The sequence below is a fragment of the Microtus pennsylvanicus genome, chromosome 4 (genome assembly GCF_037038515.1).
Source record: "Microtus pennsylvanicus isolate mMicPen1 chromosome 4, mMicPen1.hap1, whole genome shotgun sequence".
Taxonomy (NCBI): domain Eukaryota; kingdom Metazoa; phylum Chordata; class Mammalia; order Rodentia; family Cricetidae; genus Microtus; species Microtus pennsylvanicus.
In genome coordinates, this window is record NC_134582.1 from 44,433,418 (window position 1) to 44,458,955 (window position 25,538).

The 25,538-nt window shown below is 43.1% G+C and overlaps 1 protein-coding gene across 7 annotated transcripts; it reads right to left on the reverse strand.

The window, feature by feature from the left end:
- Positions 1-1,703: 1,703 nt before the first annotated feature.
- Positions 1,704-24,578, reverse strand: Rnf14 (ring finger protein 14). Of its 7 annotated transcripts, none has more exons than XM_075968802.1 (10): positions 24,430-24,569; positions 21,814-21,972; positions 21,170-21,331; positions 20,003-20,154; positions 13,640-13,705; positions 12,536-13,066; positions 10,600-10,828; positions 5,895-6,067; positions 3,753-3,883; positions 1,704-2,972 (listed from the first exon to the last, which is right to left on the reverse strand). In XM_075968802.1, exons 6-10 carry the CDS (start codon positions 12,992-12,994, stop codon positions 2,915-2,917), a joined length of 1,050 nt encoding a protein of 349 aa, XP_075824917.1. In that variant the 5' UTR covers positions 12,995-13,066; positions 13,640-13,705; positions 20,003-20,154; positions 21,170-21,331; positions 21,814-21,972; positions 24,430-24,569; the 3' UTR covers positions 1,704-2,914. The 7 variants fall into 7 exon arrangements, with proteins under 7 accessions (XP_075824917.1, XP_075824916.1, XP_075824913.1 ...); XM_075968801.1 differs by having other exon boundaries at positions 13,640-13,750; XM_075968798.1 differs by lacking the exon at positions 13,640-13,705 and having other exon boundaries at positions 24,430-24,578.
- Positions 24,579-25,538: the final 960 nt, after the last annotated feature.

Sequence of the window (25,538 nt, forward strand, 5' to 3'; positions counted from 1 at the left end):
CTTGTGTAACCACCTGAGGCCACGCCGAGCCTCATGGTCTGTGCAGCCACTGAAGGCCATGGTGGGCCAGTAGATCTGGTATGGCCTGGATGTGTTACCTTCAGCCTGTATCACCACTGAAGCTCCTGTGAACGCCCGTGCTCAGGGCTGTCACTTGATGTCATGTTAATGTCCAAAGGCACTGGAGAGCTGGTCCCAACCCTCACCAGCCTATGGCACGGGCACTATGGTGCCGGTTGCGGAGGGGACCTGGGAGAGCTAGTCTCACCCTGCTCCAGATACCGCACGGCTCTCCTCAGCTGCTGGCTGCTGGCTGCTGGCAGGGATACAGATGCCAGCAGAGAAAGACTCCGCCTCCCTTGGGGGGCTGGCTACTAGGGATCTGACCACACTGAGGCGGACAGATGGACAACACAAAATGGACTTGCTTTTTGTTTTTGGGGGAGAAAAGGGGAGGTTACAGGTGAGGGAGCCAGACTGGGCGGCAAGCAGAATAGGGGTATACTATGTGAGATTCCAAATAATCAATAACAAAAATAATTAGAAAGAAAAAGAAAAATATAAAAGATAGATTAAATACATCTCAGTTGACAAAGGCAGTTCAAAACCAGAAAGGCTTGCAACAATCTGTGACTACAGTTCCAGGGGGTCTGAAACTCTCTTCTGACCTCCTCTGGTACCAGGAACACATGCGGTATATAGAGACAAAACACCCATACACATAAAAATAAATTTAAAAAATAGAATTCTAGCCGGCGGTGGTGGCGCACACCTTTAATCCCAGCACTCGGGAGGCAGAGGCAGGCGGATCTCTGTGAGTTCGAGGCCAGCCTGGTCTACAGAGCTAGTTCCAGGACAAGAACCAAAAGCCACAGAGAAACCCTGTCTTGAAAAATCAAAAAAAAAAAAAAATAGAATTCTACTAAAACTATACCATCTCAGAATTAGGTGCCTCAAAAAATAATACTTAAAAACTCAATTGTCTGTGTTAAAACTGAGGCAAGAATTTTGTACCTAAGGAGAGAACAAAGCTAAAGTCAGGTAGTAAACAAGTCTAAGATTAAAACCACTGTTGGCTCCTGAAAAGCCACACAGCAGTGAGGGCTCTCCTGTTTCTGCCACGACAGCACTGTAAAGGCCTCATTCTCACTTCTAAGATATCACCAACAAAATGCACGATAGCTGAAGTTAAGTGAACAATTGCTAACATTTATCAACATTTATCATGAAGCAGGCATGGCAATGGCTACACTGAAACACACCAGACCTATTAACATTTCTCTCTGCGACTTACTCAACAGTCATTTCTTCTCATTTCTTACCTTCAACTTATTTTTTAACTCCAGTTATTATGTAAAATGTGCTGGATGGAAGCCCATGAAAGTAACATGTTCAAACAAAATGAGTAAAAAGGCACTGACCCAAGAAAAAAGGAGGTGTTGTTTCGGGACTCTTCCTTCTCAATTTAAGATGTTTATGTATGTGTGTGTAGAGGGATACCACTTAGTGGTAGGGCTCAGGCTCAGCATGCTTGAGGTCCTGGATCAATCTCCAGAACAAAATCAAACCACCACCAAACACACACACACACACACACACACACACACACACACACACACCCCAACACAAACATGAGCTAGTTTTAAATTCGATTACTGCTTTGGAGACGGAAGCAACAGGACATCTCTATTTCAATTGTAGAATGAATTTTAAATTATTTTTATTTTAAGATTAAGCATCCTCACTGACAATCCAGAATCAGTCTGTTCTGACAGTTGAGCAATTTCTTAATTTTCAGGGTCAAAGTAGAAAACACACATTCACAAGATGCAGGTCAATTACTGACCTTTTCAGTACATCCACTGGTGGCTACCAAGTCACTTACTGAATCATGAGGAAGACAGTTTTCCAAAAAGCCAATAAAACCCAGAAATATCAAGCTATAATTATCTCCCCAAATATTGGTGTCTAAAGGGGAAGCACAGGAAGCCCAATTTCTATAGGTGATTAGAGAAGACCCGAGTGTTCAGAGGCTGGGGCCAGAACCATGGCGTTATCTGTACACAGGTTCAGAGTACATTCATCTGAGTAATAAACTGGGCTCTTTCCTATTCCAGAAGAGGAAATAAAAACACACACTGCTGAAATCAGCACTAAAACTGTCCTTGTCAACAGAAGGCAGGAGAGCAAAGGGAGAAAGTGGAGAACAAATTGGGGCAGAGATAGTTCTGACTCTGAATTTCTCCCCAGGTGAACGGGAGGGGGAGCTCTGAATCAGAATCCTTCATTCTGCTTTTGGCTCTAAATCAGTGGATTCAATACACCATTCATAAATATCAAGTGACCCACAGGGCTTGTGGTACTAAAAGTATTCTAAAATTTATTGGAAATTTCTATTCTGAAAAGTAGTAGATCAAAATGACACTGGGACACTGGTCAGTTACAGAGTAGAAGGCTCCCCCGAAGGGAAGTGAGGGAAGAGTGAACAGAACACAGCAATGGACCGGAGTCTCAGTCCAGTGTCAATGGGTCACTACTGAGACGGCTCCAACAACATCAGGCTTCTTGGACATAATCTGAAAGTTTAACTCTTGACCCTCTCCCTAACCTAAAGCTTGGGGGAGAAAATAAATATTTACTTTATAACTATCCACAGTTTGGGCATATTATAATATTTAATCTCTTATAGTTCTCATTTCTGAACCTTTGGCATACACTTTTATCAGAATTATGTTACATGGAAAAAATTATGTGCCTTAATCAGTAGTACCAAAGAAAAATATAACCCTGTTCTTCCTTCTACACAGGAAGAGTGAATACATGGCACCCTAAATATCTTGCAAGGTTTCTCTGTGTACTTGACAGAAGATTAGGGCAAACCATTCCATTTCTATGTGTTTAGCAGAGGAATGAACTAGTCTTCAATTTCATCTTCCCAAACGTCTCCATTAACATCCACGGCATGGAACAGTCTGGAAACATAAACAAGGTACATATTTATGTAGTTGGATAAAACTGAACATAATCTCTCTCCTTTTTTCAAAAACACTCTATTCTTTTGCTAACACCTCTACATAACACTGGCCAGCGGGGCGTGGTGGCACTGTGTCAAAGAATCACCTGAGACTCTTTTCTCCTAACAATGGGAAAACACAGCTTTGCATGCATTAAATGACAGCACACTAACAGGAACAGCCTGACCATGGCTCTCCCACTGGGGTACCATATACAGTCATCACATGAAATATCCTTGTCAAAACCGTTACTACTGAGTCTACAGAGTGAGTCCCAGAACAGCCAGGTCTACACAGGGAAATCCTATATTGAAAAACACATAAACAAACAAACAAACAAAAAATGTAAAAAAATAAATAAATTTTTTTCAAGAGGTGTATACTCTGACTATAAACCCATTTTCAAGATTTAAAAATCACGTGTAGGAAGAGTTCTCCAAGTAGAGCTACTTTATAAAATAAACTAGCCTGCATAATTGTATCAAAGCATACTGCAGACGGGCTAGAAAGGCATTGGGAATGCCTGCTGTACAACCACGAGGACCAAGGTTTAGATCCCAGAACTCACGCAATGAACCAGGCATCCTGCAAATATCTGTATTTTAGCTCCAACTTTGAAAGATTTGACGCCCTCTTGGGCCTGTTCATATACACAAAACACACAAAACACACACACACACACACACGCATCCACCATTTAGCTTTTTAACCAATCCAGGGAACTCTGTGTGTACAAACCTGTTAAAGCACGGAGACTCGGGGTCATTGAAGTGTTTGTAAGGGTTGGCTCTGGAGAGAGAGCCCATGCAGATCCAGCAGAAGTACTGCATACAGCCGGTACAGGTCATCTTGTTACAGCCATCCAGCTTCTGGTGGGAGGAGACACGAAGCAAGGTGGTGAAAGCAGAAAAGGATGTATGAGCCAAAAGCAACACACCACACTCCCCAGTCTTTTGTCCTTTCTCAGAGAGAGCTGATACACAGGCAACAAACACACTGACAACCACTTACGCTCACAAGTTTGCACTGAAAGTAAAATACAGAAATATCGAACAGGTAGTCCTACAACTAGGTACTTAACACAATCTCTTCTCACAAACAGACAGAGATAAGAAGAACTTGAAACTAGATAAATATTAAAATGTTCTTTATTCTCAGCACTAGACATAGAACCTAAATTCCTTTCCATGCTAGGCAGCCACGCTCCATTAAGCTGTACCTCTACCCTTTTCTACTTTCTAGTTTTCAGACAGGGTTTAAGTTGTTCACCCTGGCCCTGGCAATCCTCCTGTTTCAATTTCCCAAATGGCTGGGATTACAGACTGAGCAAACCAGACTGGGATTAAATTTTAAATTTCTACACTAATCAAAGTTAATAAGTGACCTCATATCTATTTCTATTAAGGACTCAGGCACGGCAGAAGAGGTCGAATAGGACGACACTTTCCTTAATGAGGAAACTAAGGAACCAAGAGCTTCAGTTATGATGTGTACTACCAGAAAAAATCAAACGGAAAGCTACGTTTTGATTTTAAAACCTGTGAAGATTTTTATAAGAACAGATTTGTCTACTTGGCTCAGATTAATAGGGAAAATGCCTCAATTCCTGAGCACATTTTTGTTAAATATGTTTGCTATTTTGAAGGATAAATAGTTCTGAAAAGTCAGTTATGATTTTTTTTCTGAGACTGTGTCATGTATCTATGTTGGCCTGGAACTTCTGATTTTCCTGCCTACCTCCTAAAATGCAAGGACTACTGGTATGCACTTCCATGTCTAGTTTGCTGTACTGGGGACTGAAGCCAGGAGTTTGTTCATTCCAGACCAGCACTTGACCAACTGAGGTTCACCCCCAGCTCCAGATAAGGTTTTTTAAAAGCAGACTGGGACTGGAAAGATGGTTCCTTGGTTAAGAGCAGTAGCTGCTGTTTCAGAGGATTCAGGTTTAAATCTCATCATCCACATGGTGGTTCACAACCATCTGCCACTCCAGTTGCAGCGGATCCAAAACCGCCTCCTAGCCTGCAGGCACCAGGCATGCACATGGTATAGAGACAAACATGCTGGCAAAGAGCCATACACATAGAATAAAAACCATCTGTAAAATCACACAGACTAAGAGTTGACTATAGCTCTAGTGTGGTCATGGTCTAACCTGCTATTGTCTCTTTCAAAACTCATGTTGGGAATTTAATCCCCACTGTGGGCTATTAAAAAGATGAGATCTAGCCAGATGGTGGTGGTGCACACTTTTAATCCCAGCATTCAGGAGGCAGAGGCAGGCAGAGTTCTGTCAGTTCAAAGCCAGTCTGCTTTATAGCTAGTTCTAAGACAGCCAAGGCTACACAAAGAAACCCTGTCTCAGAAAAAAAAAAAAAAGAAAGGAAGGAAGGAAGGAAGGAAAGAAAGAAAAAAGAAAAAAAAGTGGGAACTTACCCTGAATATTGTATTTAGAAGCAGGGCCCTTGGGAGAAAATGAGGTGAGATAAGTGATGAGCCTGGAGCGTCACTGAATACTGGTGGCTTTCTATGAGGGCACTACCAGTGCAGACACACTACTTCTCACTGCGCCTCAAGACAGACCCAGAACATAATCTGGAATAAGCTTTGTAACTTACCTAGCTTAAGTTAGCAAAACAAAATGGAACAGAGCAACATCTTCTCAATTTTGAGGAGGACACAATGTGAGATAAATTGTCTTTTTCTATAAAAGCACTTCGAATAGAGAAGCCTATGTGTACTTAAAGTCTGTAAGAATATTTACTAGTGAAATTTTATCGTCTACGTAAGAAGGCTGTGTTTTCTCCATGACTATTACTACAATTAACCAGTGGGCTTCTGAGGGTAACGCATGCGCTAAGTCTGTCCTACAGCAGTCACCTGGATGGGCGTCCCGCAGCAGGGGCAGCTCTTGGAGTTCTTTTCCAGCCAGTCCTTACTTTCCATCTCTTCCAGGGCCTTCTGAATCACCCTCTTGCCATACCTCTGCTCCAAGAACCTTTTAGTAGCTTCATCTGCTTGTAGGTATTCATTTCGTAAGTCTATTAATTTCTCTAGAAAGTACAACAGAAAATTAACTGTTACTCTGCAGTGTTGACAAACACTCGAGACAGCATAATGGACACAGTGGTGCACAGCTTTAGCTCCGCACTTAGGAGGCAGAGGCAGGCAAAGCTCACTGAGTGAACTTGAAAGGTCAGCCTGGTCTGCATGGAGAGTTCCAGGTCAGCCGCAACTATACAGTGAGATTCATTCTTTTTTTTTTTAATAGGCTATAAATTATTTATTTATTTATTATTTATTATGTATACCATATTCTGTCTGTGTGTGTTTGCAGATCAGAAGAGGGCAGCAGACCTCGTTACAGATGGTTGTGAGCCACCATGTGGTTGCTGGGAATTGAACTCATGACCTTTGGAAGAGCAGGCAATGCTCTTAACCACTGAGCCATCTCTCCAGTCCCGAGACTCATTCTTGAAACAAACAAAACAAAAACAAAAAAACGCACCAAAAAACCACCCAAAATATTTAAATATAAAAAATTTAGGAGATTGGGGGATGGGGACAAAAAGGGACAATGGACACTATGACCAAAACATATGCATGCATAAAAATTTCAAAATGAAGCCGGGTGGTGGTGGTGGCACACACCTTTAATTCCAGCACTCGAAAGGCAGAGGCAGGTGGATCGTTGTGAGTTCGAGGCCAGCCTGGTCCACAAGAGTTAGTTCCAGGACAGGCTCCAAAGCTACAGAGAAACGCTGTCTCGAAAAACAAAACAAAACAACAATAACAACAAAAAATTTCATAATGAAACCCGTTATCATCAATAAAAACCATAAATATATTGTGTGTGAAAATGTGAACAATCTTCTGTAGTTCAGATGTGTGTATCAGATAAAGCTTTCAACATGCTGCAAAAAAAAACAATAGACACAAAGAGACCTTTAACTGGAGGGGCCACTATTCAATCTAAATACTCACAGGACCCACAAACAGTACATTTACATGATGAGCAGGTAAAGGTTATGTATGCAAATGACAGAAGCAGGTAGGATCCACCCACTAGGAAAGTCAGACTTGCTAAGGAGGCAGGGTTTCCCTTTGACTTTGATTTCTCAATACTGGCATGTTTATGTAGCTGGCAACATTCAACGAAAACTGTCTCATCAAAAAGAACAAAGAGCCCGTGCAGTTCAGTGGAAGAGTGTTTGCCAAGACCCTGAGGTTAATACCCAATACCACACCATACCAAATTCTATAACTTGTAGACACTGACTCTACACTATATAAGTATTAATCATCATAAAACCTGTAACTTAACAATTTGACATACAAAAATAGTGACTAAAATTCACTTTGTTTCAGGTGCTGAAAGCTCATCCTGGGGTAACTGAGATGGCACCGTGGGTAGAGAAGCTGCCAAGCCTGATGACCCAAGTTCAACAGCCGGGTCCACATGGTGGAAGAACCAACTTCCATACGCTGTCTTCTGACTGCCACGTTCTCACCAAGGTGTGTGCCTCCCATCGCCAAAGATAAATAACAATGTGATTTTAGAGCAGTTCTTCCTTGAGGCTGGAGAGGAGGCTCAGCAGGTAAGAACATCTGCTGCTCTTCCAGAGGTCCTGGGTTGTTTCCAGCACCAACATCATTAGGCTCAAATGTAATACCAGCTCAGGGGGAATCAAATGCCCTCTTCTGGCCTCCATAGGCACTGCATGTACATGTATATACCCACATATACAAATAAAAATAAATTTACAAAGAGTTCTTTTTGGAGCTGGAAAAATAGCTCAGAGGATAAGAGCACTGACTGCTCTTTCAGAGGTCCTGAGTTCAATTCCCAGCAACCACAGAGTGGCTCACAAGCATCTGTAATAGGATCTGGTGCCCTCTTTTGGTCTGCAAGCATACACGCACACAGAACACTGTATATATAATACATAAATAAATCTTTAAAAAAAAAAAAGAGTTCTTTTCATCTTTTCTCCCAATATTCTTTTTTTTTTTTTTTTTTTTTTTTTTGGTTTTTCGAGACAGGGTTTCTCTGTAGCTTTGGTGCCCATCCCGGAACTAGCTCTTGTAGACCAGGCTGGCCTCGAACTCCCAGAGATCCATCCGCCTGCCTCTGCCTCCCGAGTGCTGGGATTAAAGGCGTGCGCCACCACCGCCCGGCCTTCCCCCAATATTCTTCAGCTGGCTTACACTGCTGCTTTACTACTTAACTGGACTAGGCATCCATCTGCAAAGGTTCCAGCTGCAGACAAAAACTTTGGTTCACAACTGTATTCCCTTCATTTTTCAATATAACTGAAGACCTCTCATAAATGTTCTAGCTATTTAATTTTTCTTTGGGGGGATATGTGTGTAGTGTGCACATAAAAGCCCAGATGTGTGTGTGTGTGTGTGCATGCGCGCACACGGATGTGAAGGCCAAAGGAGGACATCTGCTATGTTCTTCTACAACTCTCTTACTAAGACACTGACCAGAAGCTTGCCATTTAGGCTGGACGAGCTGGTCAGCGAGCTCCCAGGATCCACCTGTCCTTGCCACGCAAAGATGCGGTTTCAGGCATGTGTGGTCATACCCAGAGTTTTACAAGAGTGCCGGGGATTCAACCTCAGGTTCTCATGTTTGCAAAGCAAGCACTCTACCCCTGAGCCACCTCCCTAGCCCTGCTCTTGTTACTTTATCAGTCTGCTTTCCTCAAGTTACTTAGAGGTCTCATCCTTTTAAGCAACAGACACGTGAGGCAGACTACATAGACTTTCTCTTTTCAATCTGTAAGTTCTTAAGCGTATTGTGCATCCAGAATATAGCACCACTACTATATTCTGATGTAAGAGACATCTTTCTCATCAACAATTCAAAGCGTTTTTGTTTTTAAATATCTTAAAGACAAAAAGTTATTGCTCAATATTCTCAAAATAACTATTTCATGGGTGTGCGTACCAGCACGCATATATATACATAGCCAGATTCCTAATTCTGCTGAACCCCCAAGTCTACTTGAACTTCTCTAAATTTGTTTGTTTGGTTTTTTTTTTTTTTTTTTTTCGAGACAGGGTTTCTCTGTGACTTTGGAGCCTGTCCTGGAACTAGCTCTGTAGACCAGGCTGGTCTCGAACTCACAGAGATCCGCCTGCCTCTGCCTCCCGAGTGCTGGGATTAAAGGCGTGCGCCACCATCGCCCGGCTTTTTTTTTGTTTGTTTGGTTTTTTTTTTTGTTGAACTTCTCTAAATTTGTGAAACAAATCCTTCTCTCATCAACAGGATTAGAAGTAAAGACTAACACTGTACTTCAGAATTCCCTGCAGTCTCAAGCACCCTTATACTTCAGGCCACAAGCCTCTCCCCTAAGACATTCCCTGCACATGAAGGCGGTCTCCTGGCATTACCAGTCAGTGACTATAGCAGCATCAGCAGTCACCACTCCGCGTTCATGCCCAGTTTCTCACAGTACCCAGGATGAAAGTCCAGTCCTCTGTCAGGAATGAGAACTTTTGCAAAATACAATAGAAGGAATTTCTAGAAAGATTAACAACAACTACAGATTTAAAATTTGTATTAGATTTGAGTCATTCTGAAATTGCTATAAGGTTTTCACTCTGACTTTCAATTTCTGTATCTACCTTGTCACAGACTCAAATGACAATGTAACAATAACTTTGCACGGCATTTTCACCAGTTTTGTTCATTTTCAAACACCTTTGGAGTATTCTTTTTTTAAATATTTATTTATTATTATGTATACAGTATTCTGTCTGTGTGTATGCCTGAAGGCCAGAAGACCAGACCTCATTACAGATGATTGTGAGCCACCATGTGATTGCTGGGAATTGAACTCAGGACCTTTGGAAGAACAGGCAGTGCTCTTAACCGCTGAGCCATCTCTCCAGCCCCACCTTTGCAGTATTCTCATCATCTTCATTAATTTGAGAAAACAGGACACCAACGACCAAACAAATTGACAAAAAGGCCTGACTCCCCAGACCCCACCCCGCCTACATTCACTCCAACACATGGCTCAGGGAGAGCATCTGCGGACTGAGCAGACGCAGGTGCCGAAGAGTCAAGAGTGGCAGTCTGGATGCCGCCATCTGCCATCCGGGACCTGTTACTCCACAGCCTTCCCTGGTTCTGCTTGCTTCCTCTTCCCTCAGAGCACTTCCTAACCTGCTCTTACTTTCTCTCTCCTCCTTAGCACTCACCACCAGCTGCTCTCTGTGCTGTTGTCCCCACTGGACTGCGGGTCCGTGAAAGGGTTCTGTCTCTTGGTCATTCCTACATCATCCCTAGAGCCAAGACGGTAACTGACAAAAGTAACTGCTAAATGAGTTTCACCCAGCATTCAGCAAGTTGAGTCAGCATGCCACTCAGTTGAGCCATGTTGGGCTCAGGGGACACTGGAGCAAAAGTTGGTCATAACTGGCATGCAACTCTACTTCTAGTAACCCTCTGACTTGGAGAAAAATACGAACACTACAGGTGTGAGAACTCTAAATGTATGAATCAAAGTCACACGCCTTGAGTGTGAGGGAAGGCTACTGGATGGGGGTTGGGCTCACAGTTACAACATACCTGCAGTTACCTTACACGGAGAGACCCCGTGATAAGTCAGTCTGCACAAGGTACAGAAGGCAAAATTGCAGCTGGAGCAGATAGCCATGGTACCGCCAGGCTCCTGCATCACAGGGAGCTGGCAGCAAGGACGGGGGCAGTACACCACATCTGCCATTAGATCCAAGGTAGACTGGAGGAGGAGGCGGTCATAACGGGCAAACAAGTCTGCTTCTACCAGCTCTTTGACCTGAGAGGAAATACAGAGCACCATAGTTAATCATTTCTCAACTAGTTCTGCTCCTGAGAAGAATCTTAGGTCGCTGATATAAAATAGATAGGTGCACAATTCAAACCTCTATTCTGATTTCAGAATCAAAGCAGGTTTGGTAATAGTTTATACCCTTTTCATTTTTTGAGCAAGGGGTGGGGCATGATTGGGACAGGCTTTCCTATGTCGTCCACTGACTGAATTTTCAGCAATCCCCCTGCCTCAGCCTCCTATGTCTTGCTCTAACAGTCTATATCCCAACTGAAGCGGTGGTTGCATGGGTCCACATGGCAGCTGGGCATGGTGTGTTGACGTATTCGGTTGGTACGATAAATAACCAGACCAGCTCAAGAACAACAGATATAATTTAATAATTGAAAAAGGGAACTCACGTTACAAGAGTGTAAAGTCCAAATCCAAAATGGTCCGGTGAGTACCGCGTAGAGAGTGCGTGTGCCTACCTACCCTGGTTCTTCTACCTGGGCTACAGGCGGCCACACCCTAGCCAGATGTGATTGGTTGAGCTTCCCCATCATCAGTGGTACGTGCTTTCAGTCCCAGAACTCAGGAGGCAAGTAGATCTCTGAGTTCAAGGCCAACCTGGTCTACAGAGTGAGTTCCAAGACAGCCAAGGTTACAGAGAAACCCTGTCTTGTTTTGCAAGACAGGGTTGGAGAGATGGTTAAGTGGTTATGAGTAATGGTTTCTCTTCCAGAGGACTTGGATTCAAATTCCAGCACCCACACAGCAGATCACAGTGGTCTGTAACTTCAATTCTAGGGGATCTGATACCCTCATATAGAACATGCAGGCAAAGCACCAATACAAATGAAATAAAATTAAAAGACAGAACAGAAATCTGTATGTGTGTATATGTGCATATGCCCACAAACAATTGTGCAGGTTAAAAGACAACCTGAGGAAATTGGTTCTCTCCTTCAACCATGTGTGTCCTAAAGGTCAAACTCAGGTCATCAGGTTTCTGGCAGGTTTCTTTACCTAATGGGCCATCTCACTGACCCTGGTTTTGATTTTTGAGATGGATCTCACACAGCCCAAATAAGCTTTGAACTTGCTATACAGTCAAGGAAGATACTGACTACCTGATCTTCCTACTAGAAGTACTGGGGTTACAGGTGGGCGCTGTACCCACTTTGTAGCCTTCTTTTTTAAGGCGGGGGGGGGAGGAGGGTTCAAGACGGAGTATCTCTGTAGCTTTGGAGCCTGTCCTGGAACTCACTCTGAAGACCATGCTGGCCTAGAACTCACAGAGATCCACCATTCTCTGCCTCCTGAGTTCTGGGATTAAAGATGTGCGACCACCCGGCTAGCATTCTTAATAGATATAATGAGGACTTGTAGACTGCACCCAAGGACTTGGTCTATCCCATGAGTACTATCAAGAAAGTTTCTGAGGGTGGGGGTTTGGCTTAGTGGGAGAGGGCTTGCCGAGCATGTGTGAGAACTGGGAATTGATTCTCAACACTGCAAGATAAATACACTAATTATGAATTAATTAGAATTCCTGTGGTGAGTGTAGTGGCATACACCTACCATCCCAGTATTTGAGAAGTCAAGAAAGGAGGATCATGAGTTTGAGTCCAGTCTGAGCTATAAAGGAAGATCCTATCTTAAAAGGAAACAAAAGAACTAGGAAGCCATGCGGCATCAACAGAGTGACAATACCTGACCAGGAGTAGCCACTGAAGAGCACTTTGGTTCTGGACAATTGAGGCATTTAACCTGGCCATCTTTGATCTGGATTTCAAAGTAGTCCTTCAGACAGGCTTTGCAGTACACGTGTCTACACTCCAAGAAGTGCATGCACTCACTCCCCAGCTTCTCGCAGAAACAGATATTGCACAAGAACAATTTACTATTGAAGCTCTTCATCTGCTGAGCTTGATTGAAGTCCAAGATTTCCTGGATCAGACTCGACAATGATTCTACATCCTGCACAGCTCTCTCATCCACCATTTCTTCTTGGTCTACATCAGACCCCGTAGCTCCTCCAAAGCCTATCTCTGTGCTGGAAGAGGCCTGAGCTGTCGTCCTTCTCGGAACTTTTTTCTGAGACCCCATTTTGAGCTCAAAAGGAGAGACAATATTCAGGTAGGTGAGGGTCTCCTCCTTAAGAAACTGCATCCAGGCAAAGAGCACCACACTGCCTCGGTGTTCTTCCCACAGGTTGTCTAGGTGCTTGCAGAGAGCAGAGAGCTAGGAGAAAGCACACAAGGATGCTGAGTTGGGAAAGATGACGATCTTCCTAAGGCTCTTTGAAAGTTATGTTAGTATAGCCTCCTGACACTACTTTTTCTCACTCCCAAAACAGCAGCAACATTCTCACCAAATCATTTCTTAAACTGTTCAGTGATAGAGGCCAGAGTTAAACATAAAGTCAGAATCTAAATAGATTAGTACGAAAACAACAGAAACGTAAAATGCTGTAAGATACAGAACCAAATTGCTACTTAAGCTACGAAAACAGCACTTTAACTTCACTCTGTATTAGAAAGGAATGTAGTTCTAATAGGAACTGGTTCTCTTTGGCGGTGATAGTGCACTCCTTTAATCCCAGCAGGTAGGCTGGCGGATCTCTGTGAGTTTGAGACCAGGCTGGTCTACAGAGCTAGTTGCAGGACAGCCATGAACTGTTTCTCTTTGGGAGCCCTACCTTTCCTTGCAGGCGATCTAGAATTGTAATTAGAAAAAGGATGGTATATAGAAGTCATCCAGGCCCTGTAAGAGTCTCATAGCCCTTGTTTCTGGGTAGTAAAATTTGATGATTACCTGTGTTCTCTTCTCCCATACCCTTTCTGTTCCTCTTTTGGATTAACTGTACTTCCTATAACAAATCTGTCCAACAGAAATTTGTGAGGCACATATGAAATAGTAAATAGGCTGAAACAAAAAGAAAAATAAATGAAACTAAAAGTGTCATTCAAAGCTGGGGACACAACTCAATGGTAAAGTGCTTGCTTACCTAGTCCATAAGAAATGACAAAACAAAAACATCCAAGAAAGGACAGCAATTTCAACACACAGTGCTGGGAAAATTGGATATTCATACTCAAAGTGCCCAACTAAATGCATACCCCCAACACATTACACACCGGTTACAAAATCACCTCAAAACTGATGAAGCGTTTTATCAAACTGAACAGCTTCTGTAGAGCAGAGGAAAAACTGAGTGCAAGGACAACCTACCAGAAAAGAGTCACAGGAATAGACAACTGACAAGGGCTTAATGTTTAGGATACATGACAAACTTCAAAAAGCACAAATCCCAAAGTCTGATTCTTTTTTCCTTTTGGCAGTACTGAGGATGGAACTCAGGGCAGATGCTCTAACATAAGCTGGAGTTCTTAGCCTGCCTTTTACTTTTTATTCTGAGACAGGGCCTAAGTTGCCCACGTTTGCCTACACACACACACACACACATTCATGGCTGGGCATGGTGGCACACGCCTATAATTCCAGCACTAAAGAAGTTCTAGTAGGTCTCTGAGTTTGAGGTGAATCTGGTCTACAATGCAAGTTCCAGGACAGCCAGGGTTACACAGAGAAACCTTGTCTTGAAAGCAACAAGAAATATGTATTTATTTTGTATGTAGTTGTGTGTAGATATGAACATGGACATGCCATGGCCTATATGTGGAAGTCAGAGGACTAAGTTCTCTCCTACCATGTAGGTTCCAGGGATCAAACTCAGGTCATTAGGCTTGGTGGCAAGTGTCCCTGTCCACTGAGCCATTTTACAGGTCAGCTCTTGAACCTTTAAGGTTCCTGTCTCAGCCTCCCGAAGAGATGGAATCAAAGGCTACTGCTGGTTCAAACAATCTAACATTTAAGTAGGCAGATGAGGGCCCAGGGTATTGCTCAATGGCAGAACACATACTTAGCAGGCACAAGGCCCTGGGTTTAATCCCCAGTACCACTCTCAATAGATACACACAAGGGCAAGACCTAACAGACAGTTCTTAAAAGAAGACACACAGGGCTGGAGAGATGGCTCAGTGGTTAAGGGCATTGCCTGTTCTTCCAAAGGTCCTGAGTTCAATTCCCGGCAACCACATGGTGGCTCACAACCATCTGTAATGAGGTCTGGTGCCCTCTTCTGACCTGCAGGTATACACGCAGACAGAATATTAAATATAAATAAATAAATATGCAAACTAGGGTGTAGTAGTGGTGCACGCCTTTAATCCCAGCACTCAGGAAGGCAGGTGGATCTCTGTGAGTTTGAGCCCAGCCTGGTCTACAGAGCAAGTTTCAGGACAGACTACAAAAAACCAACCAGACAAAAAAGAAGACATGCACTTGGCAGGCAAAGTTCATGATAATGAGCGGTGTCACCAATCAGGGTGATGTAAAACCCAGACACCTCACATTAGTACGAATGGCTATCAAGAAATGCTAGCAAGGATGTCGAAAAGGGAACTCTTGGCAAACTGTTGGTGGGAATGTAAAACTGTGGGGAAATAGGACACAGTTTCCTCAAAAGAATCAAAACCACAAAACCAGCCAAGCCGTGGTGGTGCATGCCTTTAATCACAGCACCACTTGGGAGGCAGAGGCAGGAGGATCTCTGTGAGTTTGAGTTCTAGGATAGGCTCCAAAGCTACAGAGAACCCTGTCTCAAAAATCAAAAAAAAAAAAAAAATCAAAACCAGAACTACATTATCCAGCAACCCCACTGCCCAATATTATCTATAGAAAATGAGATTATGTGTATCGCAGAGCTATTCATTATTGCCAAGGAAGGAAACAAACATCCATCAACAGCGGGGTAGATAACAATGAAATACTATCCATCTATAAAAGAGAATAAACTCCTCTTATTGTAACAACATGGATGAACTTGGGAATCACTGTGTTAAAGAGCTAGGCTCAGAAACACAAGCACTGAGTGGTTTTGTTAGGATATAGAATATAAAAAAGTTGGCTGGGTGCATGTCTTTGATGCACTTGGGAGGCAGGTGGATCTCTGAGTGTGAGGCCAGCCTGGTCTACATAGAGCATTTCAGGACAGCCAAAGCTTCACAGAGAAATCCTGTCTTGAAAAAAAAATTAAAAATAAATAAAACAAACAAACAAAAGAGTTAACCTCAGCTAGGCAAGGTGGGACACACCTTTAAGCAGAGACTGAGGGCAGCTGGAGGTACATGAAATCCTGTCATTGTTCTCTTTTTTTTTAAAGGGGTGGGGAGCTGGAGAGATAACTCAGCAGTTAGAGCACTGGCTGCTCTTCCAGAGGACCCAGGTTTGTGCTGGTGATATAGTGGTGAGAATAGCTGCCTTCTAGAAGACCCAGGTTCAATTCCCAAAACCCACATGGTAGCTCACAACCATCTGTAATGCCAGTTCTGGGGTACCCCAATGCTCTCTTCTGTCCTCTATGGGCACTGCATACATGTGATACACAGACAGACATGTAGGCAAAACACTTATACAAATAACAAAACCAAAAGTAAACACAAAAACAGTTCATTTTACAGAGGTGGGACTGGGAAGTGAGAGATGGAGTAAAACTGACCAATGCTTACAAAGTCAGTTTCGGGAACAAGAAGTCCCACCTGCACATAGTAGAGATGGAGGAAAACTGACCAGCGCATACTAAGTCACAATTACAGGACCAAGAAGTCCCATGCGCATATAGTAGAGATGGAGAACTGACCAGTGCTTAGTATGTCACAGTTATGGGAACAAGAAGTCACATGTGCACATAGCAGGGATGGAGGGAAACTGACCAGTGTTTACCAAGTCACAGTTACAACAAGTCCCATGTGCACATAGTAGGGAGTCATTGGTAATAACGTGATAGCACAGGCTTGAAATCCTAACACCTGAGAGGTAGAAACACAGCAATTGTAAAGTTAAGGCCAGCTCCAGCTACACAGTGCTTGAGGACAACCCAGACTACACAAGTCCCTGACTAAAAACACCAACCAAAGCCACTGTACACTTCAAAAAGCTAGAAGGGGGAAAAAGCCTAAAGAAGGGATTTTGAGTGATTTTACTATAAATAAATAATAAAATGCTTGCAAAGACAAACACACTTATGAAAACAGTAAAAACATTGGTTGTCCAATCTTAAAAAACATAAACGTACACATGTATCAAAATATCATACAACCCCCTAAACATATACAAGTTGTATTATCTACTGAGTTGAAATAAACTTTAGCAAACTAAGTATGTTAGTGCATACCTATGAGCCCAGCACTTGGGAGGCAGAGCAGAGGGATCAGAGTTCAAGGCCATCCTCAGCTATATAATGAGCTAAAAACAACCTAAACTATGGGAGACCCTGTCTCAAAATTCTCTAGAACTGTGAGAATGAAAATGACACTCAAAGTCTGAAAATTAACTCTTCCAGTCCCATCAAAGAGCCAAGAGAGCTGAAATAGTAATTTGTATAATTAAACCTGAGTTCTTTTTTCCCACATTTGCAATAAGCTTTTTTCCTTTCAGGCAGGGGATTGGATCCAGGGCTCCAGCATTCAGCAGATCCCCAGCCAACAGGCTCACAGCATTCTTTTTACTAAGAAATCTGGATGATAGAGGGAAACAGACTGACACTGCCCTGGACATTCATTACAGGCCCTCCACACACGTGGCTGCCACAAAGAAAGCTCTCACTTCTAAACTAAGCCAGCTAAGTTAAACTATTTTGACCTTTCCATTTAAAAGTGGTCTATTTCATTAGAAAGTGGAATATAAGATGATTTCCCATTAGAAATATAAATATTTCTAACTGGAGCTCAGGAATTATAAGCTTTTTCTTTTTTCAGGTAAACACCTAAAAACAAGCCTTCCAGATGGCAAGCAAATTTTGTAAATTAAATCCCAATGAAAAAATACCATTTTCTGTTCCTTGCTCTGTGTGGTGCTTCTGACAGTTCTGCGGAAGCACTTACCTAAATACTGACAACTAAAGCTTTTACAGATTTGCTTGGAGCTTATAATATGAAACACACTTTTTGAGGATCTACTAAAACACGTAAAATGCAACAAACGTTTACTTTTGGGGGTTTTGTTTTATGTGTATGAGTGCTCTGCCTGCATGGATGTATGTCCTAGTGCCCACTAGGTCAGAAGGCATCAGATTCCCTGAAGCTGGAGCATATGGTTGTGAGTTGCCATGTGGGTGCTAGGAATTGAACTGGGTCCTCTGCAAGAGCAACAGTGTTCTTAACCACTGAGTCATCTCTCCAGCCCCAAAGCGGGTAACTATTTAAAAGGAAAGTTCTGCATGCTGTGTAAATGGAGTCTGATAAAGACGCATTCTCTTCCTTCCTTCCTTCTCCAGTCCTGTTTCAGAAAAGGCATACATATAAATGTGAAGTAGGGAACAGAGGGAACAAACAGAGATATGTATACTGGGGACTACAGAAAAGTCCTACATAATCAGAAACACTTTCTGATTCTACTACCCACCCCAATTCAGTGAATGACAGACCCGTGTGTCAATTTCATGATTAGTAGGTGAAATTCTTAATGTCAAGACTCAGGGTATAGACACAAAGATTGAACTAAGAAATACAACCAATTAAATCATTAATTCTCTGTGAGATTTATTTGAAAAAGAATTCTACTATAATTTTATCTAAATTCAAAAAGTGACAAACCCTTCCCTACAGCGCTCCCAAAGCTAGCATTAAGTAGAAACTAGAATCTGAAAGTACATCATGCATCCAATTAATCTATCCCTTTTTGTGCATGTTTGGCGGAAGCACATGAAGGTATGCAGAGTATCAATAACTCTATGGAACTATATAAGGGTCTATCTACCTAAAGAACTAGCCATCCATCAGTGATCTAAACGTCACTCACGGCAGCCTCAACAGGTAATGCACTCCTCACACCTACTGCTCCCCGTACAGTTATAATGTCTTTCCCTTAAAATTTAACTTCCCTTTTAAGCTGTAATCTTAATTCTTGTAAAGGTACCTTTATGCAAAAGATTAGATGGGGGAACAAAAAGTATATGATAAAACCAAGTGGGTGGTTACACACACATAATCCCAGTTCTCAGATGGCTGAGGGAGGAAGTTTCATGAGATTTAGCCCAGTCTGAGCTATGTAGCAAAACTCTATCTCCAAAAATAAACATATCAAAACTGTATGACTAAAAGAAAAGACTAATGAGCTATTTCCTTGAGGTCAACAACTGACAGCTTCTGTCTTAATATCAGCTTATCAATCCTCATAGCTTCTGGAAAAGTAGCTATTGATCCATCACATCTCAGAACACTGTACTCACTTCAAGTCATATTTATGTCTTAATCAAATACTGACGTTGAAGAGAGGTGCTTGAAGGCTCCAGCATAAATGATACAGAGAAGACATGCTAATTACCTGGTTTGATCAATGCATGCTATACACAATATCACACTAAAATATAACAATGTGCCCCATCATAAATCCATACAACTATTGCCTGTTAATATCAGGAGTTGAGGTCATCAGAAAAGGATAAACAGCACACAGAGAAGAAGGATTTCAATATTAGGTCTCCAGCCTTAGAAAGTATCTACAAGAACTAAACACATTTATACTGTGTGCATTTACAGCTAAGAGATACTAAGCGACAATTATCCATTATTAATACACAGATTTTTATGGAGAAGCATTTATAACATTTATTCAGGAAATTTGCTTATTATAGCTATTTAGCTCAATTATCTGTTATAATTACAATTAAATCTTTCATTTAAGGAGTGAATAAGAAACTGAGAAAATAATGTCAGCATCTAAGGAAAATGAGGACGACCTTGTCTCTAGGAAAAGAAACAATACACTTGATTAAAAATCATTGCTGTTTCAATTCACAAGGATTAATTAAGTTTGTTTACTGCCATTTCTTTCTTTCTTCTTCGAGCACTGAGGCTAGAACCCATGGCCTTCCGTGTGAGGAAAGAACTCTACCACTGAGCGATATCCCGGCCCTGCCATTCTTTCTAAAAACATCAAGCATTTTCAGTTCATTAGCATTAGAATTCGAGAACACTAGGGGGAATATTTACAAAACCAAAGCCATTTGTTTGTTCTTTATGCACTGAATCAAAGATCACCAATTTTTAGTTTTCAATTAAAGATGATTTTGAAAGTTTCTAAAAATGGATAGGAGAAATTAAGTTTTGGGTCTACCTGAGTTGGTGACAGCCATTTGCCACTAAGTGTGAATGAAGGTGGGGAGGAGGATGGATAATCTGGTGGCAGTTCAAAGTTCAGCACAAGTGGTGGCAGAAAGCAAATGGTGTATTCAAAGCCACTATTCTGGAGACACTCATTTGAATTGCCTGAACCAAAAACAAAAATCAGAAAAGATCAACACTGGAGTGTCCAAAACCACTGAGCAGTGCTCAGCCCTAATGCTTTAGCAGAGGGGATAAAAACCCTCCCCCAGAGCACCGTCTATGCCTTAATGTTAATTTCCTAGTCCTGCTTTCAAAAACCAAACAATACAACACCTTACAAGCCCTTGAAAAATCTACTTAGGTGCCATGTACTGTATGAAGTCACACAACTCATTCTTATAAACACTTACTAGTACAATTCCTAACACTAACGACAATGCAGCACACAATGTTTTGTTCTATTGTTGGTCTATAGTAAACAATTAAAAGACACAATCTAGAGAAAAAGACATTTATTTCTATGAAACAGCCATGACTTACTAAGACCAGCATATGCCCACTAGTCATGATTCGGTTGGGGAAGTTTGTGCCAACAAAATAGTCTCAGGACTGAGGGCATAACACGGCACACCACAGTCACAGTCACAGGGTCATCTAAGAGATCACAGGTTCTAGGAGAAACATTGTGAGAAAATGTGCATCAAGTTCTCTGCAGATTATCAAAAACAGTTTTGTTTTTCTCCAACAAGAGGTGGCAGAGTAACAGCGTGCTCCATACCTGTCCATGGCAGTTGCACTGATTCTAAAAGCCACGCAGCATCAGCCATGTGGCAGGCACTCTACGGTGTGCCAAGAATCTTCACAGCTGCACGCTATTATCTGTTTTCTTTGATTACCTCTAATTATCAACGACTGTGCTGATCCAACTACTGATTATACTAGGCTGCATGAGATATGCAGGGTATCTCAATTCAGTGGTCAAAAAGTCAGGATCGAATCAAAAACTGTTTTACATTTTCCCCCCACACACTTCTTTTAAAACAAACATGCATTTTATCTGTGCCACCAATACTTATCAATTACCCCTTACAGCTATATACACAAGTGACAACTAAAATATAGTAAGAAATCAAGAATAATTTTTATTTAGAAAAATCTGTGTAAGATATTAACTAACCGCTCACAAATATCTTGAAATTCTGTGGCAGATCCAGATGGATCCTGGTTTCGCCGCCTTGAACGGACTCTGCTTTTCTAAACTCATCGGCATCATAGATACTCGCCAGGGCCAGTAGTTCATCCTCCTGGGCTTCCAGGTCTTCTGACGACATTGAATTTCCTGAGGATTGAAGACAATCACTCAAATCAGCTAGGAAATGCACATAACTGTTTCATGGTATATAAAAGCTCCTCCAGACAACTGCAAAGGACTTGTTGATCCTCTCTTTCCTGCCCGACACCTAGCACTTTGCGCTGTCTTCTTCACTCAGGTGGCTGTGGTGCTTCTAAGGACTAACCCAGGAAAGAAAGCAACAGCCGCCTTTTCATGCCGCACCTTCTGAAATGGGAGCTGGTCTCAAAGCTAAAGAGAGAGCATGTTTTGCACATTCTAAAAGACGATGCTACAAAATCTATGATGCTACAAAATCTGAACATCCATTTAAAAGGCTTCATTTTCTTTTCATTTTTTTTTCTAAATGTCCCCTATCTTAAACAATTCCATTTTCAAAAACTATTGCTTTTCCTCAGCAGTTGTCATGCTCTGCTTAAGCTAAGCCCTGCCTGAAACAGCGACATGTTCCATTTTAGGTCACTTAGTACCTGTTAGTAACAACCAGAAGAAAAGGATATTAACACTGCAGCCGGGATTTCAGTTCGGCTTGGAATTTGTGCAAATCCCATTTACTTTTCTAGCCAGTGGAGCTGAGACTGAAGGTGGGTAAGGCACGGACTCAAGATAGGCTACGGAAACTCTGCCATCTGCAAAACAGAACCAGGAGAGAAGTGTGAGGACACGATCCAGATTCAAATTCCCCATCTGTACTATCATCACTTAAGTCAAACACTCCAGCACGTCAACCGTGATCCACAGGGGTTCAAACTCTCTGAGGACAGACTGAGTCACGTGGTCAAAGGGCAACTGTGTTTCGCAATGACACACCCCTTATCAGACTGCGCTCAGTCTTGCAACTGAGGTGGTTATATAAGATGACGGACACCACACCCAACAAACGTCATCTTAAATTTGTTTCTTGCCTTCTCTTTTCCTCTTCTACTTCTTCTGTTCCTTCATTTCCCATCCCGCTGGCTTTCACTCTCACCTGCTCATAAATTAGCCTTGCAGGTGACACAGTTAACTCTGTGGGTGGGATAGCATTTCAAAACAAAATAAGGGCATGCATATGCACATGGACTTGTGAGATTTTTCTCCAAGTATTTAGAGCCAGACTTCCAGGACGGGGGGGCTATAGCTTGGTGGGCGAATGACCTCTAAACTCGAGTTCCTTTTTAGAGAAGTGTGGGCCATAGATAGGTTCTGGAGCACAAGAAGCGTCTTGAGATTGTATGCAAAGATGTTACATAAACTAACTTTCAAACCATATTCTCAGAAGTGATTCCTGAATAAGTTAAGATCGTGTTTACGATTACAGAGCACTGGCTATGTACGGTACTAGGTCCCAGCACATCACCTTACCATGTCCACCAATCTGACCAGGAAGCAGCGCATGGTGAGGATGGGATTAAGTCTTTTGTTTCTTTGTAAACAAAGAGTTTTCAGATGTGAGAGATGTGTTTACTGACTTCACCATTTTAGGTTAGCATTCTTCATCTTGTCTGCACATCAGAATCTCCTGGTGAAACTGCCTCTTAAAATTCCAATACCCAAACCATATTCAGAAACAACTAACAGTTGTGAGCTCCCCCCCCCCCCATACACAACGTTTTAGAAATCAGACTTCAAAGAGGTCTCATTACAACACTGTCAGACATAATGTGCTTTTGAAATTCCTTCCCACCCTTCCTCATCCCCTTGGTGCCCACGCACCTTTAGCAGACCCCGCCCCTTTCAGCATCCACGTCACATGTGCTGTTATCTGCCCTCCCTGCCTGAAACCCTGTTTCCCCTCAGTCTCCTTCCCAGTTTCACAGCCTATCCCACAGTCGCTCTCACACGCACCAAGCAGAGCCCTTCATGAATTTGCATGTCCTTCTGTCACCGAGGCATGCTAATCTCTGCATCATTTCCAACGCGGCTGGTGTGCTGCCAAAGGGAACACACTTCTAGTTCTCCAGGAAGCACAGATGATTCCAGTCTGCAGTCGGGACTGATAATCTTTACTCCAAACACCACCTCTGACAGTCCTTTCCGACCTACCCCACCTGAGCCCAGCTCAACCAGAAGGCTAGAGTCAGGTGGTCCTTAATTCGGGTTGTCTGCTTTCACTTCCTGCTCATCCCACCCACTCAACCTTTGAGGGCAACCTCTCAAGTCCCAACTCTACAGAGCGGTTTCCCAACAGACACCGTCTTCTTTAAAATCGGACCTTGCACTTCCTCTTTTACTAGCCTGCATTAGCTCGTCAAGGCGCAGGCCCAAGTCATTTCCACCTCCCTACTGTTCTCAGCATCTAGCAGTGCCCTGGGCACTGAGAAAAGACCTGGAGTTAAAATGCTATGCCTTGGAATGGAGGACCAGGAGCAAAGGATTCAGTGACCACTTTGTCACATTCCGCTTGAAGCAGGAGGCTGGGTCCGTTGTCACAGTAACACTGGTAAGAACAGTAACAATTAGTGAGTTCTTACCAGGTGTCAGGCATTGTGCTAAGCCCTTTCGATGCACTAACTGACGCTAGGCTCCACAATCACGTGAAGCAAGTCCTATTACTTTCTTCATTAATCAAAATTAGACAGGTGACGGCTTGAACTCTTTTCTGGACCATCTCTGGGCATAAGATGCCTATCTTCATCTGTAAGCCGGTAACAGGAATAAACCCTGGCAACACCAAACAGATAAAAGTTTAATAACACTACTGTTGCAAACCGGAAGCCGCTCCAGCAAGGCGTGGAGCTCCTCCTCTGCCAGGTTTCCCTAGCTTGGGAAAATCCTACTCATCTTCCCGGCCACTCCCAGCACGCTCCGGCCCTGGCATCAGCTCGGCTCTGTCTCCGCCGCCTGCCAATCGCCGTGCAGACGTGTCTGTGTGACTCCCCCAACAACCCGGGGGCAGGATCAGGCAGGGCCACAGGCCCAGTGCTGGCAACGCCGCAGAGGAGCCGGCCCCGGGGCGTGCCGGGCCCGTCCGCCCCGCCCTGTCCCCTTGGCGCCCACGGAGCCGGCCGCCCGGTCCCGGGCAGGGGAGCCCCGGTATCCACAGAGCAGGCCCGGCCCGGCCACCCGGCTCTGCCTCGCGCACTCACAGCGCGTCCCCGCCGTACCTTCCGGCCGCCCCACCGAGCCCGGCCCTAAAGTTCCGCGCTACGCCCTCGCCCAGGGCCCGGAGACACGCTCGCAGCCAGGCCTGCAGACACCCGGCTCCACCTGAGCACCGCCTCTTCCGTCTCCAGAGCTGTCAGCTGAGAGGGGCGGATGCCGGCGTGGGGACGGCTCTGCGCAGCCGCCGTGAGCGCCGCTGGCTCCTGGGCGCCCTCCACAGGCCGTGGACAGAGCTGCAGGCGCCACCGCCGACCATACCCGCAAGCTTCAAATACTCCGAATTTGGGACAAATGCAGGTTCTGACCCGCGAATTCGAGTTGTTTTTTTTTTTTTTAACTGATCCCTAGACGTGAGCCAGAAGGAACGGTCTACCTAGGGACAGAGATCCCTTAACAATCAATCCCAGACCTGCTTCTTTAGGTGAATGGCTGCAACCTTCTTCCTATCTAAGAATGCATTAACTCACTTTGCATATGATATTCGTCTGTTGAGCAGTTACAGGCTTCAAATTATATGTACATTTTCCCTCTCTTAACTAAACCTTATGGTTTGGGTTCTGTTTGTCTCATTTCACAAACGAAATTGAGACTCAGGTTCGATAAGTTACTAAAAGCCACATGATTATTGAGATTTAAAATTACATGCCTCCTACCTCATACAGCATAATGCAAACATTAACTAAAATAAACCGAAGATTTAAATGTGAGAGGCAAAGCTATAAAACTCTACAAAGAAAATATAGCGGGGAGGGAACCCTCTGGAACTCAAAGAACACAATAGTTTATATAGAGAGAGAAACAAATAAATAAATTATGAAAATTAGAAACATCTGTGCTTTAATGAACGCTAGTGAGGAAGTGAAAAGATATTTTCAAATTATACACCTAATAAAGATGTATCACCTAAAATATCTTTAACTCCTGTGAGCCTGAGTGTGGTAGTATCCATCTCTATCCCAGTACTGGGCTAACAAAGGGGACTGAGTGTTCTAGGCCAGTTTGGCTACATGAGGAAACACTGTCAAACATAGTGAGACCAAAGAAATAAAAAGAATTGATGGGGTTATAGATAAACAACAGGAACTTTCACACACTGATGATTGGAATGAAA